The sequence below is a fragment of the Parasteatoda tepidariorum genome, chromosome 1, assembly GCF_043381705.1.
Source record: "Parasteatoda tepidariorum isolate YZ-2023 chromosome 1, CAS_Ptep_4.0, whole genome shotgun sequence".
Taxonomy (NCBI): domain Eukaryota; kingdom Metazoa; phylum Arthropoda; class Arachnida; order Araneae; family Theridiidae; genus Parasteatoda; species Parasteatoda tepidariorum.
In genome coordinates this window covers 75,521,587-75,538,958 of record NC_092204.1, presented here as the reverse complement: position 1 = coordinate 75,538,958, position 17,372 = coordinate 75,521,587, and the positions used below count along the sequence as shown (strand labels likewise).

Below are 17,372 nucleotides of genomic sequence, written 5' to 3'. Positions count from 1 at the left end.
GCTGCATCTTTTACCCTTTCTCGAAGGGGAAACACCGGTGTCCCTTTTATATAATTCTTTCGAACACTCTAATTATAAGCACAAATATATTTTGATTTTTTTTAATTATGAAAAAGTATAATTAAACAGTCTAAGAAATCTGTTAAATTATCGAAGTTTTTTATGTGCATTAAAATATAAAACTCATAAAAGTAGTTAAAAAAGTTTTTCATTCATTTATAATCATAAATTTATCAATAAATAATCTTGTAAATTAAAGAAACTTAAATGATGGATGACTGTTTTTCATGCATCTAAATAATTGGTGGAAGTGAGCAGTGTTAGGAAGATTTTACCTTTAATGCAGAAAAACACACATGTTTCATGCTGTATTTCATAACCGTAAACTATGAAAATGCTAAATCAAATATTTTTCACTTATTTTAACTAAACTTAATAAAAAATGTACGAAACATATATTCAATAAAAATTCTGAGTTAAAGGGTTAAAAATCACTATTATGGTCAACGGCAGCTATGATAAAAAAAAACAAATGCAATGGCGTATCGAAAATGAATAAGAGCCTGTTTTTCCCCTTCTTTTGTGTGTAAAACTGAGTTTAGGTATCTATTCTTTGAATTTTGTAACTGTTTTAAATAAAATTGCAATATAATGTGAATAAATACCAATAAAATTGCTTAAAGAGAGAGAAGACTGATTCGGTACCATAACATGCACTGGCATCTTCATCTTCAGTGCGGCAACACAGAATACCTGATGATGGTACTTGCGTCACGATTAATTCCGTATCTCGTCGCTGATGAGGGTATTTGCTTATAATTTTAAAATGATACTCTGCGTCTCTTGAAACTATTCAGTTAAGTGGAAGGCATTATTATTATTATTTGTCTTTTAGAAAACGTCATTGGAACCTTTTTGTTTTCTCAATTTTATAATAAATGAAATTTACACTCAAAAATGAAATTTAATTACAAGCATTAATTTTGTACTATTACTTTCAATCGTAATTCAACACTCATTGTTATTATGGGCATAAATGTAACCGCAAACTATGACTGCTTATAATCCCATTTAATATTTTAATTGTTAATTATGATTGCAACAAATTATATTTTGCACTGCTCTGCATAGTACCAGTTTTTAGATTTATAATTATATGAGGTATCTCAAAAATTCAAGCGAAATTTGAATTTTGCAATTTTCTATTTGTGCAATAAAATTTTACCACAGAGCTACACGTTTTCATTGTTGAGCAATACTTAGAGCATTTATCTGTTGGTTTTTGGTCGCACAATTTCCCCGTTTAATGATCAGAATTGATCATGCAATTTCACGCCATAGGACCTTTTAATTTTTTTTCTTATTATTTATACTAACAAGCCTAGAATCACCCGCCTTTAAGTAAGGAAATTGATTGTATTAACGAAATTTAGTCCAATTTATGCACAACGGTCATTTAAAATTTTGACAATAGAGTGGATAAGTTCCAGTATGCCAGCAAAACCTTAAGGGTGATTGTTGATGTATTATTCAATAATTGACTATATTCTGTATACCCCCCATGTATACTATTAACACATACCTTAAAATCACAATACTTAATACAATATTTGCGTTTTCTACCAAAATCGCACCACGTGAGAAATTTGGGGCACCCTGTATTTCTTGGAGCAAATATGAACTGAAATTAAAACTATTATTGTATTAATAATTGTATTAATAAAAAACTATTTGTTGGAGCAAATAGAACCGATTATTTCGAAGGCAACAACATTGTATCATTATATAACCTAAAAATAGTTTTTATTTTAAAAAAAAAAGCAGTAACAATTTGGGCATTTGTTGAAGTAAATAGGAACGTATATTTCAAATCCAACAACATGATATTAGAATTTTAGACACCATCTAGTTTTTGGAGTAAATAGAAGCGAATATTTTCAATGCAACAACATATTATCATTAACGTAAAAGTAGTTTTTTTTTTCAAAGAGGAAGAAAGAAAAAAAAGCTATATTGCTCGAAAATATTTACGCCAAATTTTTTAAGCTAGAAGTTTTTAAGTTTTTACTACATATATGACAGTGAACTTTAGACAACATATCAGCTGCCTTAACTTAATCAGAATGTGATCATATTTTTAAAGCAAAAATCACTTGTCTGCTTAAGTTCACAAGAGATCAACGACACTGCAGTGGGAGAGGAGAAGAAAGAAAAAAACTCATTCCGTTCTTATCTTTAGAGCAAACAAAAAAATTGAATCCAAGTGCCTTGTCAAACAACGTGGGTTGTTATGATTGCAATTCTTTGTCGTGATTACTGTCTGTGAGTTAATGAAATAGGGCGATTATGGTCATCTTCATACACTTTAACAAATGAAATTTTTAATGGGATCAAGTCTCTGTGCAATTCAGCCTGAAGCATTAATACAATTATGATAAGTGAAAGGGGAAAAAGAAGTTTGCTACAACAGAAATTCGACCTCAATAAACTAGATCACCCTGTTCAAATGACGTTAACTTTCGGAATCGTTTTATATTCATTATGTAAGATTTGATTTGTAGCGAAGGCATAATAATAATTTCCCTAACCTTCCCTTGTTTGAGGAAATTCCTTCTTTAAATACACAGAAATAATGATCTGGTTCTAATCAACAATTTTTCATTTTTTGTTTAAAAATAGTTCGAGAAAACTAATTTGTTTTTGTATGTTTACCTCGCAGATAGGTGTTTAAGAATGACTAATAAAAAAAGAGAAACCGAAATAAAGTTAGCTATCTCAATGATCTCAAATGTTAAATTAAAAACAGACCCTCATATTTTATATAAAAAAAAGTATTTTTAAACTCGTACGAAAAATAAAAGAAAGAAACTTATGAGATATTGTTGAAAAATATTTTATCAGACAAAGTATGTTTCCGTATATTATATTTTCTTAGAACAGAAGTTTGAAGAATAGAAGTACTGAACCTATATTATATTTTTCGTTCTCAAATGTTTAAGCACAGGCAGATGCTACATTCACCTTCTTTTAAGAAATATGTTAAAAAGTACTTATGAATTGTACATAAATTTATAAAATATTTATGCAAAATAATTTATTACTCAAACAATGTCTTAGTATACTATTTTCTTGTGCAAAATCCAAATATATGAAATTAAAAATATGTTGTTTCATTTCTAAATGTATAGGCAAACTCAACATTCACATTTTTATGAAAAATATCGAGAAATTGTTCACATTTCATCAATTAATAAGACACATTTGCATCAAAATAATACATTATGTGTTAATACATCATATTTTGTTGAAAAAAAGATGTAATGTAAATGCATTTTCTTGTAAATATGTTTTTTTCTTTACATACTATAAGGCATCACGACACTTTTGGAGTAAAAAAAAACTTAAACTGTTATAGTTTGATATAGTTAAAATTATAACTAATTTTAACTTATTTTAATGGAAGATATAAAAGGGGAATTTTAACAATCTTAAAATCACTTATTTAAACCAAGCCCGTGATATTGTTGTAAACTTTTATTTAGTTTTTAATGAAGCTGGAAAAATATAAAACAAAAAATTTTAAGGCATAGTTTAAACTGAATTATAGTGTTTCAATGCGAGTTTTTAAATTCTAGTCAATTCAATATTGTGGATGAAATTCAATATTGTTGACGAGATTCAAAGTTAAGCATGAAATTCAATATTTGTGTCAATATTGTGCATACGAAAAAAGATTTTAATTTTTTTCTTGAAATTTATGATTGCAACTAAGGGGAATTTAAAATATCATCTAGGTTTCTAAAAATTGAAATGCATATTTTGAAAATCATTCAAAATGTATTAAAAATAAAGGCATTTTAGATTATACTGCAAGGAAGACCGTGAACTTATATTTTTGGGAGGGGTATTTTCATTTTGTCGAATAAAATCATTAATTTGACCGAATCAAAGATTAGTGCCTACAATAATTGTAATATTATAATGAAGGAACATCAAAATATATTCTAAAACAATTTTTCGGTGATTAAACTATAATAAAGTATAAGTTATAAATTACATAGTTGTCAACTTTTCTTACTTTCCCCCCATGATTTTACTTCTATATTTTGAGTTTTAGCAAAATTAATACTTTGATATTTTATTCAGTGTTTAAGAAATTCGATTAAAAATATTCTTTCTCACCATTATATCTAATTAAATTAACGATATCTGATAATCATTAATGTGGCGTTAAAGACACTTAAGAAATTTATGCTAACTGTTATCATTGTAATTCGTATAACAGGAAAATTCTATCACAATTTTATCACAAGAAAAAAATTTCTCAAAAAAGAGCAGATTTAGGTATTTTAGAAATTAAGTATGATTTGTATAGTATAATATCAACAAATAAGCATGTTTTTAAGTTTAATGTAGAGATCTTCTACTCTTCAATCACAGCACAATAATTCACAATAATTCAAAAAATCGCGAGGGCCACACTTGTATTAGATAACTGTAAAGAAATTCAATAGCAGGTGGAGAATAGTATTTCATCTAAGTACTATAAGGTACTAAATTGTTTTTGTATTGAAATTTTGTACTCAAATCAAATTAAGCAAACAACTGTTTCAACTATACATTAATAAGGTGTTCGCAGTTTGAAAAATACTGTGGTGGCCAATTTCCTTGATGAATAATACTAAAAGCTATTAATAAGAACTAATTTGTATCTCTCTATTTTGGAAGAAACTGACTTGTAAGTAAGTATTCGTAAATAAGAGCACCAACACAAGTGATTGGCAAATGGGCATTTCATTAGCAATTAGGAGATTAGATTTGTTGAAGACAAAATTGTGAAATGGGTACCTGAAACGATGCTTCAGCATACTTTTTTATTCACTAATTTGAAAAAATAAAATAAACATGCAATATTTACTAATTTTATTTGTGTTTCCTACAAAAATGAAAGTGAGAATCTAAAATTTCCTAAGCATGCCGAATGGCTGGATAAAATTTGTCGAATAGTAAAAATCTTTGGGAGGTCACACTGATCTTCCGTGACCTCCCATCCTGGTTCCCGCGAAATACTAAAATCGAATATATTTCCTTATGTCTGAGTGTAAAGCACGACAGTTTTTTTCTTCATATTAAGCATAATCATACAAGATAATTTTAATAATGTATAAAGTAGAATGAAGGCAAAATATGAAAGGTTGTTAATGGATTCATCAGTATAGTTCGCACAAAATTACAAACTTTTATTTATTTATTAGCAGAATGAATTCTGATTACAAAATTAGAAAATGGCAACGTCTGTTAGAAAGTTAGAATTTCGATGCTAAGTTCTTGTTAATCGTCATAACTTTATCAAGAAATCCAGAAATGTAACAATTATGATAACTACTATGTTATCTTTTTGTTCAAATGTATAAAGGAAAAATTAATCAAAATATTTACATATTTTGTTATTGAATTTACAATAAATTCCTTTCAAAACGATTAAGAACTCAAATATTCTCTTAGTTTCATTTAAAGTACATTTTGTGCCTTAAAATATCGACAATACTGACGAATTTACCAAATTTACTACTGACGACGAAACCTTGAAGTTTAACACGTTTCTCTCAAATCTTTTAAGGAATCGCTGAATGAAAACAAAAATGTTTTACAAATATTTCTTTGCAAATGTGTAAATAAGTAGTTCAAAACATGGAATAATGCATGAAATAATCTCGAACGATGTGCTCTTTTAATCTCAAAATAAGTGCAAAAAATACTTGTTTATTTTAGTTCGTGAACAGCGAAATAAGAAAAAAATTTCTTTTATACACCATTTATTTTCAAAATGGTATTCTTGTTTTGTTTTTGTTCGTGATATCTCATAGCTGTCGTGTGAAAAAACTCCCTTGAAATTCCAAATTTACGGCAGATATATTAAGTACTCAAAAAACACCCATGACAAGAAAAAAAAAATCACGAGTTCTCAATTTAGGAAATAGGCGAAAAAAAAGATAAGTCTCATATAATATGAATTTTTTCTTCCCTTTTGTCTTTTTTCCCACAAATTACAGCTTTTTTTTTTACTTTTCCCTCTACATCATTGACACGGACGTGCGACGAGTCAGGCAATTGTTCTGCGAACGGGTCAGTTGGTTGCGAAAAAATTAAATCGGTTATTGAGCTCCTCTTTCCCCCCACCCCCGTTACTCGGTCAGAAGTTCATTGACCTCGCTCTCTCTCCTTCTCTGGGCACCATCGCGTTTCTCCCAACCTCCACCCACCCTCGCAACAGCTGATGAGGAGGGAGAGATGCCGAGATGTTTTCTTAACAAGAATGATGTCAAATTATTTTGATAGGATGATATTTTTATTTTCTTCCTCTTGATTTGTGATTAGACCTTGAAGTTCCGGCAGATAGCGTAGTGATAAAAATTATCCAATTTGCTTTTCAGCGCATGTGATTTTTCCCCTCCCGCAATAAAATCGATATCAATATAGCGTAACTGTGAATGTTAGATAATTCTTAATGATAATTCTCAATCGCTTGTAAATTAAGCTGAAACTATCTTATTAATTGTAATACCCCCTCCCAAATTTTGAATAACTTGAATGATTATATAGCATTAATTTATTGAAAGGAATATAAAGATAGTTAAATTTATGCACACATATATATATTATTACTATTACACAGTGTTCCAAAATTACTTAGATTGGTTCTGTAAAATAAAAACTAAAATTCAAAATAAAATGTTAGTCTTTCTTTCTTCATATTCAAAATAACTTCTTTTTTCTTTCTTTTTTTATTTTTTACTTTGAAACACTTGTAATAGTCATTTATTACAATTTAAATGCCGATTTAAAAATTGGATGGATTTATTTTGAGTTAAAACGAAGTAACTAATAATTCCAGTGTTATTTCGTTTTTAAAACTTTTTGATAAAAACTAGGTCATAATTGTTGTAAAATTTCCAAAAACAAGAAGAAGGGAAAAAATTTTCATTACGGTAATAAAATTAAGTTATTAAAAAATATTACTATTGATTATTAATAATTACTGTCTTTTTTTTTTCAAATGCTATAGTTGCAAAGCAGCTTCAAAAATGTACAAATATATGTCTGGTATTGCACAAAAATATTAATGACAAACAATATTAATTAAAACACTTTTAGAATGACCTCAAAGTAATAAGAAATAATTAATAGAACTTATAAATAAATAAAAAAAATTATTAATAACGAGAAATGCTACAAATTTGAAATATGCTATTTGAAGTGAATTTGATTAGTTTCTGTATTGTTGTGTATATTGCATTAACTGAGTTCTACATTTTAAACTTATTATCAGCTATCATTAATGCTTACTAACTTTTGTGTAACTTGAGAAAAAATAAAAAAGTCCTTAAAAAATTTTAATTGTTACAAAGTTTTAATAAGAATACTTGATAATATAAGCATATTTATTAATATAATATTATTTAATAAAACGGAACAAAACGCTTTGCAAAGGAACAAACACTTTAAAATCTCATTTCGACTGTTTTGTTGACATTTTATGCTTATTTAATTATGTACTTTTTAATATGATAGGTCTTTTATAAAACTTCAATAAATTAAATGAATAAAATAAGTTACTGCATAAAATTTTGAAAAAAATTACTATTGAACAAAATATCTTAGAATATTCATGCAGTTCAACAACTAATCCTATATTATTATTATATCTAATATTCAATGACAAAGGTATGTTCTGCCAATGAGTTAACCCATTGTTAAGTATAATAAAATAAAATTAAATTCCTAATACTTAAAGCGAAACAACAGCATTTATACAAAATTACTTCTTTGCCCTAACTTTTATTTCAAGTTGACCATACTTGAAGAGTCGTAGACAATGTTTGCAAATTCTTTGCAGTAAAATCAATAGCGACATAGTATTAATAAAAAACATTTCAATAGAAATAACTAATATTTATTTTATTTTTCCCCTAACAAAACTGTTTGTAAAAAGGATAAAAGTATTTTAATAGCCATAAACTAAATAGTAATATAGTAAATGATCATCATATAAAGGTTTATAATGAAAATAATAATTAAACAAAGCAGTGATGAATATAAATTTATAGGAGCACACACAACGCAAAAGGAGCACAAAAAATATCTCATTCCTATGCATATATGTAATTATCATAATTTATTTTGATGATTGTGTCACAATTAGATGATATTAATTAAAAAGAATAAAAGCAGTTTTAAAGATTTTTACTTTTTTAAAATACAATTAGTTGATGTACGTGTCTAAATACTATGTATGTACTTAACGTTTATAACAATTAACAACTATTTTAATAGTCAACAGTAATATTTAAAATTAAATAAAAAATAAACAAAATGTACCTGATGTTCTCTTGACCTGTTCCATGGTGGTGGTGGTGATGCTGATGATAATGTCTGTGATGAGCATGATGCTTGTGATGTTCCAAAAAGTGGATAACTTCTAATCCGTAACTTAAAGGCAGCATTTTGAAGTGTAAGTCAAATAAGTGCTCAAAGTTTTTTTTCTTGATTAAAAATAATTATTTCGGAGGAGGATCTTGAATCCAGCAATGTTTATAATTCGATAGCAGGCAAATAATAATTTTTGGAAAATTTATCATATCTTTCAATAGCTTCAACTTACGCATACAAAACTTTCGACAAAAATTAAACAAAAAAGTGCATATGTGATAAATATAGTGTTCATTCAAAATAACTATGCAAATACGAACTTTTTTGGAACTGTCAAGAGTAAAATATTTCAGACAAATGTGCAAACGATAAAATATATTACATCAAAATATATAACATTTGGAGAAAAAAAATTAAATCTGATTCTTAATAATCATTGGATAAATATTAAAAATATTACGTCAATAATTTTAAAACGGACTAAAAATATCAAAAGCTAAACAGCATTAAAATACTTGAAAGTTACCAATTCCAGAAAAATATTTTAAGCAGACGATTTTTCATTTCCGCATTCACGCAAACGATAAAATACAAACAAACATCCAAACTAAATAATATTTTCACCTAGCTATATAAGATCGAAATCAATGCGAATAAAAGTTTTCAGGAATACTCAAGTGGTGGATGAAAAACAATTTTTCATCTCAAAGGATAAGCGGGAGCAGTTAGAAGCCAGATCATTCTCCGTTGGACTGCAAGTTCCAGTGGATGCTGTGAGAGCCGCTGACTCGTGGAGGTGGGGGAAACTGTGCCACTCACTTCGACATGAACAGGAAGTAAATTGTTGTGGCACAATTTGATGGCAGATCACAACGCCACACCCCTAAATAGGAAGAATGAGAAAAAGAAACATAATTTGTTAGGCAATAATGTAACAACTTTATAATTAATCATTAAATCAGTAAAATTTAAAAAGTCAATTTATCCTAATGGAATAAATTTAGTACAATTTTACTTTTCTTCAATGCCTTAACAGATAATTAAACCAATCAAAGGTTTTTAACATTTACAATAATTTAAATAATAAAATTAGTACGACTACTTATTAAATACATTTTTTAAGAAGATCCGTTAACTTAGATTAAAGGATTAATTTTTTTTTTGCTAAAAAAGCCATATAACTTACAGTTCTAAAATTATAAATTAAATAAAAAATTAAATTAAAATGAATTTCACTTATTTAAAAACTTAATAATTATATTTCTTTTCTTAAATTTTTTAAAGAAACACTTATTACAACATCGTCTACAAAAACAGTATTTAATAATTAATTAGAAAATATTAACTTTAATTACTTTTGTAAAAAAAAGTAAATATTTATAGAAAGAAACGCTTATATTAAAAATACCACCACAAAAAAAAATATTTCCAAATTCCGATCTTTAAACTTCTCGATATTCTAGAAAAAGAAATACTCTATCGCTTCCTGAATCCACTTCCTATAGAAAAAACTCTAAATTTTTGAATGAAAAAAAAACATTATCTTTTTTTTTACTCGCCTATCATAACTGTTCAAAACCAACTTGAAAAGGAAACTATTTAGTCCCTTTTAGGCCTCTTCTCCCTAGTAAATGATTCTTTATCAACGGATAGTTTAGATCCCCTCTTCCTCATTTCTTCATAAAATGAAGAAAAAAAGTGAAAATAGCTACATAGCGTAGCGTGAGATCAATGCATCCCTTAGAAATCCTGGAGATCGGAGTGGGGCATGCGAGCAGGAGCGGTAGTAATCACCTGACAGTGTTGTTTACTTCCGCCTTTTTTTTCTTTCAAAAGATCGAACGGCTACTACTCCAGAGCAAACTCAGGTCGTTGAACCCGAACCGACAGATGGCGCTCTAGTATTATAAACATTGGCAGCATAGTATTGAAAATTCTTTCCGTTACCTTTGTAAGTCAGCGGAATGATTTGAATTTTTCAAATAGATTTTAAAACTATGTTCTTTTAAGAATATAATATTCACGCTAAAAATTTGTGGTAGCTTTAAACTTATAAAGTCAAATATTAATTCTTCTCTTCCATCGTAGTGATAAAAATAAATTTTTCGTGTGTTCTAAATCAATACTACTATACTATAAAATCAATACCACTAACCACTATACTATAAAATCAATACTACTATACTATGTAGTGTAATTGTTTTTTCAAGTATTTTTATTAATGCGAGGAAAACGCTATATCGCGTAATTAAAACATTTAAATTTAAATGAAATAAAATAATGTCAAATATTATGTATAAATAATTAAAATCCATTCTGAATTAAAATATCTATTATTAACAATCAAAATATCTATCAAAAATTAAAATATTACCTGAAAATTAATAATAAACTATATAAAAACGATATTAAATGAATTTAGCTACAAATTGAAATAAATTTGGCACAGAACTAGGCCTATTTTTCAATTAGTCTATTACAAATATTAGTTTATAAATGTTCAGCAGATTATTTTCTTATAATAATTTTCTTGAAAAAAGAGTGAAAAGTATATCGGATTCAAAAAGAACTATCAAATAAAAAATATGTGGAAATAGTCGTATATATAGTATCATTTTCGATAAGTTTAATGGTTCTTTAAAAGTTGTTACTTATGCTTATTTATTTCTTTTAATGGAACGATTTCAACAAAATGGAAATAACTTCTTATTTTAAGTGAAAATATATTTATCAAATTATATTTTTGGAAAAATATCGTTAAATATTCACATTTGTAATTAAATAAATGAATACAAAATATACATTGAAGAATTTTCACAATTGTTCGTGTTTCTGAAAATATGGAGTTAACAAAACTAATTTACAACTGATAATTCATTATCAAGTCTTAAATAGATTTTAAAAAAAACCACAAATATTATGGTGAATTAGGTAATTTGGTGCAGATTTTGTAGATCAATAAAAATTTTCGTCTCCGAACTTAGCACAATAATTATGGGTGGCGAAATATTGACAAATTGTTGTTCGGGCAATCTTTATATATTGTGTTTTTTCAAACGATAACTCACCTTTCGCTGCGCTCGCCAACCCACGGAACTGCTTTTGCTGTTTGTTTTGTATTACTTCGCAATTCGAGTTAGCTTCGCTTGCTCATTGGATTTCAGCCTTTTATGCATTGTACTCTTTTTAAAATAATGTTCTGAAAGTATGCAATATATAACTCAGAATTTTAAACTTTTGTGTTTATCGAATAAATATATAAAATTTCTGAACGTTTCTGACTCCCTTTACTTTACGAGTTACGCAAACTTAAACGCATAAAAACCAAAAGAAAAGTGAAGTTATAGTATTTTAAAGTTAGCATGGATGTTCGCAGAGAGGTTTCTTAGGGTGGAAAGGTATATTAATCATTTTCAAGTATAGTGTGCTAAAAAAGAAATTAAAAAAAACGGACTCTCTGAATGACTTTTCATCTAATGATTGGATCTTCATGTTCTGGGACTCACTATTAATGACTCGAAGAGATGAATTCAAGTAGTAATATATAATGTTGTTGTTGTGGGCCATTAAGGCGGAGGGGGTGCGATTGCTCTTGTTTTCCAGTGGCGCCATCTATGGCCAAGAATTCGTCTTCTGCCACACCCATACATAACACCTGTTTATAGGGCGGGCCCATTCATACATCCATTCATTCATTAACAGATCGTAATTTTGACCTGAACCAGAGCACGATCAATCTCCAATTCAGTATCCCCAGAGGTATTAATTTGATATGGGAACATGGAGGACTTTGTGACTCGACAGATTGAACGTGTACCAGTCACCATTTTCTGCACGGGGAGTCCTCGGCCGACTGGATTGGAACTCCCGTTCTCCCAAACCAGGTATCCCGGCCAATAATACATAATAAATATTATATATTATTTGAAGTATACTCATTAAAAAGTACAAACGATATTTTAAGTTATGAAACCAGACACGAAAACGTACTTTCTCTGAGTAAACAGGTATTTTTTTCGACGGAATCGGATTTCTGAGCTCCAAGATATAGAGGGTAGTCGCAATCTGGGAAATATGGTCCCAATAGTTTGATCAAGGGAGCCCTCCAAAGTTTGGTATTTCGCTTTACTTCGCATGTGTATTTCGCTATACTTCGAGAAATTTTTAAGCGAATTGAAATTTTTAAAAATACAATTATAAAATTCGTTTACCCAAAGATAATTTCATGCGAAAAATAGCTTTTAGTAAATATTTATTATTTTATTTAATAATGGTCGAAAAAAATTTTGTATTGTAAGGTACACAAGTTATTGTATCACTTTAGGGAACATAATTACAAAACATAACATAAAATACAAAATTTGAGCAAAATCAGTCAAATATTTCCAGTAAAATCGAATTTTAAAAATCAGAAATTTGAAATTCAGTTTCTCAGGAACTATTCAACCAATTTTGCACACGTTTTATGTTTTGCATGTAAAAATATATTCTTCAAAAGGATGCACAAAATTGTATGCCTTATAATTAAAAATTTTTTAGACCATTATTAAGCAAAATAATAAAAAATAATAAATGATTACTAAAAGTTATTATTTGCATGGAATTATCTTTGGATAAACAAATTTCATAATTATGCGGGAAAATTTCTCATATATGCAAAAAGTAAAATTAACATTAAGAGATTCAAACTTTGGAGGGCTTTCCTGACCAAACAATTGACACCATATCTCCCAGATAGCTGCTATCCCCTATATTTGGGGGTCAGAAGTCTGAATCCGTCAAGAAAAGGTATTATTAAGAGAAAATATGTTCTTCTGTCTGATTTCGTAACTTGAATTATCGTCTGCACTTTTTTATTAGCATATCTGAAGTCATCCCCTCGAGAAATTAAGATAAGAACGTGAAGATCCGATTATTAGATTAAAACTTATTCAGGGTGGTCCGTATTTTTAAATAAAAAGAGCATAATATTATTTCAGATGCAACGGCAATAAGAATTTAAAATAGTTTCAAAATCGTTTGAGTCTATTCTTTTTATGAATTAAAAATTGAAAAAAATCATACAATTTTTTCATCTAAGAAATCTATTAACTTAACAGCTTCTGGGCAGGACAAAAATAGTATGAGCCCTTGGACACTATTTATTTATATGAGGGTCTGAAAGTTTTTTGCTACTTAATTGTAAAAATTTTGAAAACCTTTTTAAAAAATTTTGATTTGCATTTCAATTGCGTATGCTGATTGTTAATGAGCTGATTGCTTATGAGCAAAATGGTGAGTTGAAGTTGATCTAAGTAACTCTACATAAGTTAAAATGTCAATTAACATAAAGTTAATTGAATACGGCGCTGCAGTGCTCATCGAAATTGCTGAAACATAGTTCTTTTTTGTCTATGTCTTTTACTCAACTTAGATTTGTTATTTGCTTACATATTGAATACGGCGTATTGTTACCCTGGTATACATTTTTATACTTGACAACTTAGATGCATAATTAGTTTGTTTATGCTCTACATGGCTTCGCGTCTGTCTTTATGTTAAGTAAGTGAAAAATTTGTGAAAGATATAGTGAAAAAATTGAAATATTTGTGAAAGAATGTAGAATGTGTCACTTGAGATAATTGATACTTGACTGTTTTTTTTTAATTAGAAATAGAATGAAAAGAACAGTTGCTAACTTAAACAAATGCCACTTTTTAACAACCAATCAAAATCGAGAAACACTACGTCACTTGCTGATATCTAATTCAGAAACATTTTTTTTAAAAACATAATTGTGTTTTAGTGCTTATTTCTTCTGAAAGCTATTATACTGGTTTATATCACCTGAATATTATAAAACTGTATGCAATGCGTTTTTGTTTTTTTTAGCATCATTTGGGTACTTGCAACTCGAGAAGAAGACAATCACTGGTACAAAGACACGTGACCTATGACCTCTGCATCAACTGATCGTTTACATACAAGAGGACGTGTTAAAGTAAAGCTAAATTTTTCCACATAAGTTGGAATACTACTTAACGTAAAGTTAATTAAATACAACGCCGTATCCCTCATCGAATTTGTTAAAATATGATTCTTTCTCGTCTACATTTTCTACTTAATTTAGATTTATTATTTGTTTATGTATTTTATTATAACCGTTGTATTTTTTTATGTACTTCGATGCATAATTACTTTGTGTATGTCCAACATGGCTTCATGATTGACTGTAAGAAATATGAAGTGAAAGAAATTTAAATTTTATGAAAGAATATAGAATGTGTCGCTTAAGAGAATTGATACTTGATGGGCGGTTTACTCGAAATAAAATAGAGAGAACAGTTGCTGACGTAAGCAAATACCACGTTTCAACAACCAATAAAAATCAAGATAACCACACTACGTTACTAGCAGCTATCTCATTAAAAAATACTTCCTATTTTGCAAGGAAAGCAACCGAACTGTCAGTAGTTGTAGGATAATTAACTTTTCTTCCCTGAGTACGATCCCTTACTTTTATCCTTAAAAATCCATTCGTAAATCACTCCCTGACTGTGAAAATTTAAATGCAATTCGTCTACTTAATAGAGCGAAGTATTTTTATCATTAAACTACGTAGATTTTTATCATTTCGATAGGGGGTAAAACAATAAAGAATGTACTAGCTTATCAGAGATATAATGTATTATTTGAATAATTCTCGTGATAATTCTTCTCATAAGATAAAATAAGATCATTTTTTTTCTTAATTCCGATGCTTCTATAATTAATTAGTAAGCAATACCCTATTTGGGAGATAAGCGAATGGTATGAATTTTCATTATTATTATTATCACCTAGACAATTTTCTAGTTGTTATCTTAACTTATCAATTCGAAACCAGTTTCTAAACTTTAACAAAAACTAATCGATCTCTTTTCGTTTGAATTTTGAATTGTGCTATGTGTTTGGCATTTTAAATTCGTAAAATGGATAATTCTGAAATTTGTCCGCTAAAAAATTTTGATGAAAAATTACAGCAATTTTACCATGACGTCATTGCTAAGGAAGTGGATTTAAATATCATGTGGAAAGCTCACTCTATACGTCGAGCTTTGATAGAAATTAAAAAGCACCAGGAACGTTTTAGACGTAAATCTGATGTTCGTTTCGATACTGCTTCCCGACGTTGTGCTTTTTTACTTATGTATGGTCCTTGCCTTACCAGTGCTGTCGCCAAATACTTCCACAGTTTAGTGAGCGGACGCCAAGATCTTATTGAAAATGCATTTAAAAATGGTGAATTGGTGGACCAGCGACTGATGCAGTAGCCTTAGTTCATATAATTCGATATCTGTATGAACCTTATTGGCGGAAATATCGCAAAACTTTGAAAATAAGTATCACTGTAGTGGACATAAGTGAAGAATGGAAAAAAACTGCAAGAAACGTATTAGAATGTCTTCAAATTACTCCTGAGTTCTTTGGAAATGATGAACTAACACTGACCTATGATTTTCTAACTGCTGATTTAACGAAAAAAAGGAGCAAGGTCTTGATGAGGGCTATAAGATCAGCTGATATTGTAACTATGATTTATTTTTTATCGGCAGTTATTGGCACGAGGGGGTGAGAAACGAGTGAAAATATGGTTGAGGTAAAATCAGATTAATTTTTCTTTAAAAAAATTTTCTCTCATCTTTTATAATTTCAACAGGATTTTTTTGTATCTAAGCATAGTTTAGAGCAATAGTTTCAAAAAGGTGTTACGCGGAAGGATAACAGGGATTCCGAGAGTTAGAATTTTTGCAATTAATAATATTTATATTCAATCAATAATCCATAAATAAGGTAATATTTTGATTGCTTATATGAAATTATTTATATAAAATAAAATGATAAAAAAGTAAAAAATAAAAATATATATATATAGGTTTTTTTTTTTCAATAACAATAAATTGAATAAGTCATGGAAAGGATATGCAATTATGAAAAAGTTCATAAGTGTTTCCAATCGAACTTTTTAATTCGATGTAAAATAACTTCATTTAAGAAAAAAAGATTACCCTAAGAAAAGAATACCCTACCAAAGGAACTGTTTTCAACTTTTATAACAATACTTTTTTTTAGAAAATCATATTTTTATTTATTTTCAGAATATGCATACACAAAGAAAAAGCTCATAATTTAAAACGTTTCAATCTTCACATTAAATATTTTATTAAAAAAAATATTTTTTCTGTCAGTATATTCACAGCTATTAAGAAACTTTACTTATAATACCCGGGGTTTTAACGAGAAAAAAACTCAAAGGAAAATTGTACATATGATAGTGGAACACTGATGTAATTCAACTTCTGACTTGGATATTTTTATATCAAAAAGTAATATTTTGTGAAGTTAAAACTAATATTTTTCAAAGGAAACATCTGGTTTCTTTCAAAAAAGTTATTTTTAGTAGAAAAATTTGCAAACAAGCTAAAAATAAAGTTATACTTTTATATTTAAATGGTTGAATCAGTCTATCAATAATTTACGCCACTTTGGCACAGTAACTCATCCTTAGGCATCATGGAATAATTTAGAATTAACGAGTTGATGACTAAAATTTATTAATGCCGTAAATGCCAATGTTTTGCCGAGTCGCAAGAATTTTTGTTACAGATATCATTTAAAAAGTGCAATTGTTTATTAATTTTGAATACAAAATTGTTGAATTCTGAAACGGCAAATGTAGTCTTCTTGGACACTGTTGAAGAAAGAAAAAATTGCACTGTATTGAGGATGAACTGGCAAGCAAATGAAAGCTATTAGCGAATGCATCTACACTCTTACAACTCTTAGAATCGGATTTTCCTCAGTGGCTGAGTTTTCCATAAAATTTGCCCTAAAAATATATTTTTTCAGAATCCTTGTCAAAAAAAGAAATTAAGAAACTGTACACATTAGAAGTCCCACAATAAAATATAATTACAAGGCTA

At 28.4% G+C, this 17,372-nt stretch overlaps 1 protein-coding gene across 1 annotated transcript in view; it reads right to left on the bottom strand.

Moving 5' to 3' along the window:
- Window positions 1–10,261, bottom strand: part of LOC107436291 (uncharacterized) — a 62,085-nt gene extending 51,824 nt beyond the window's left edge. The window contains exons 1-2 of the mRNA XM_043047578.2: window positions 9,990–10,261; window positions 8,380–9,313 (exon numbers count right to left, since the gene is read on the bottom strand). Coding sequence (XP_042903512.1) covers window positions 8,380–8,504 — 125 coding nt within the window. The 5' untranslated portion in view covers window positions 8,505–9,313; window positions 9,990–10,261. The remainder of the gene's footprint in view (window positions 1–8,379; window positions 9,314–9,989) is intronic.
- Between the last annotated feature and the right edge of the window lie 7,111 nt (window positions 10,262–17,372).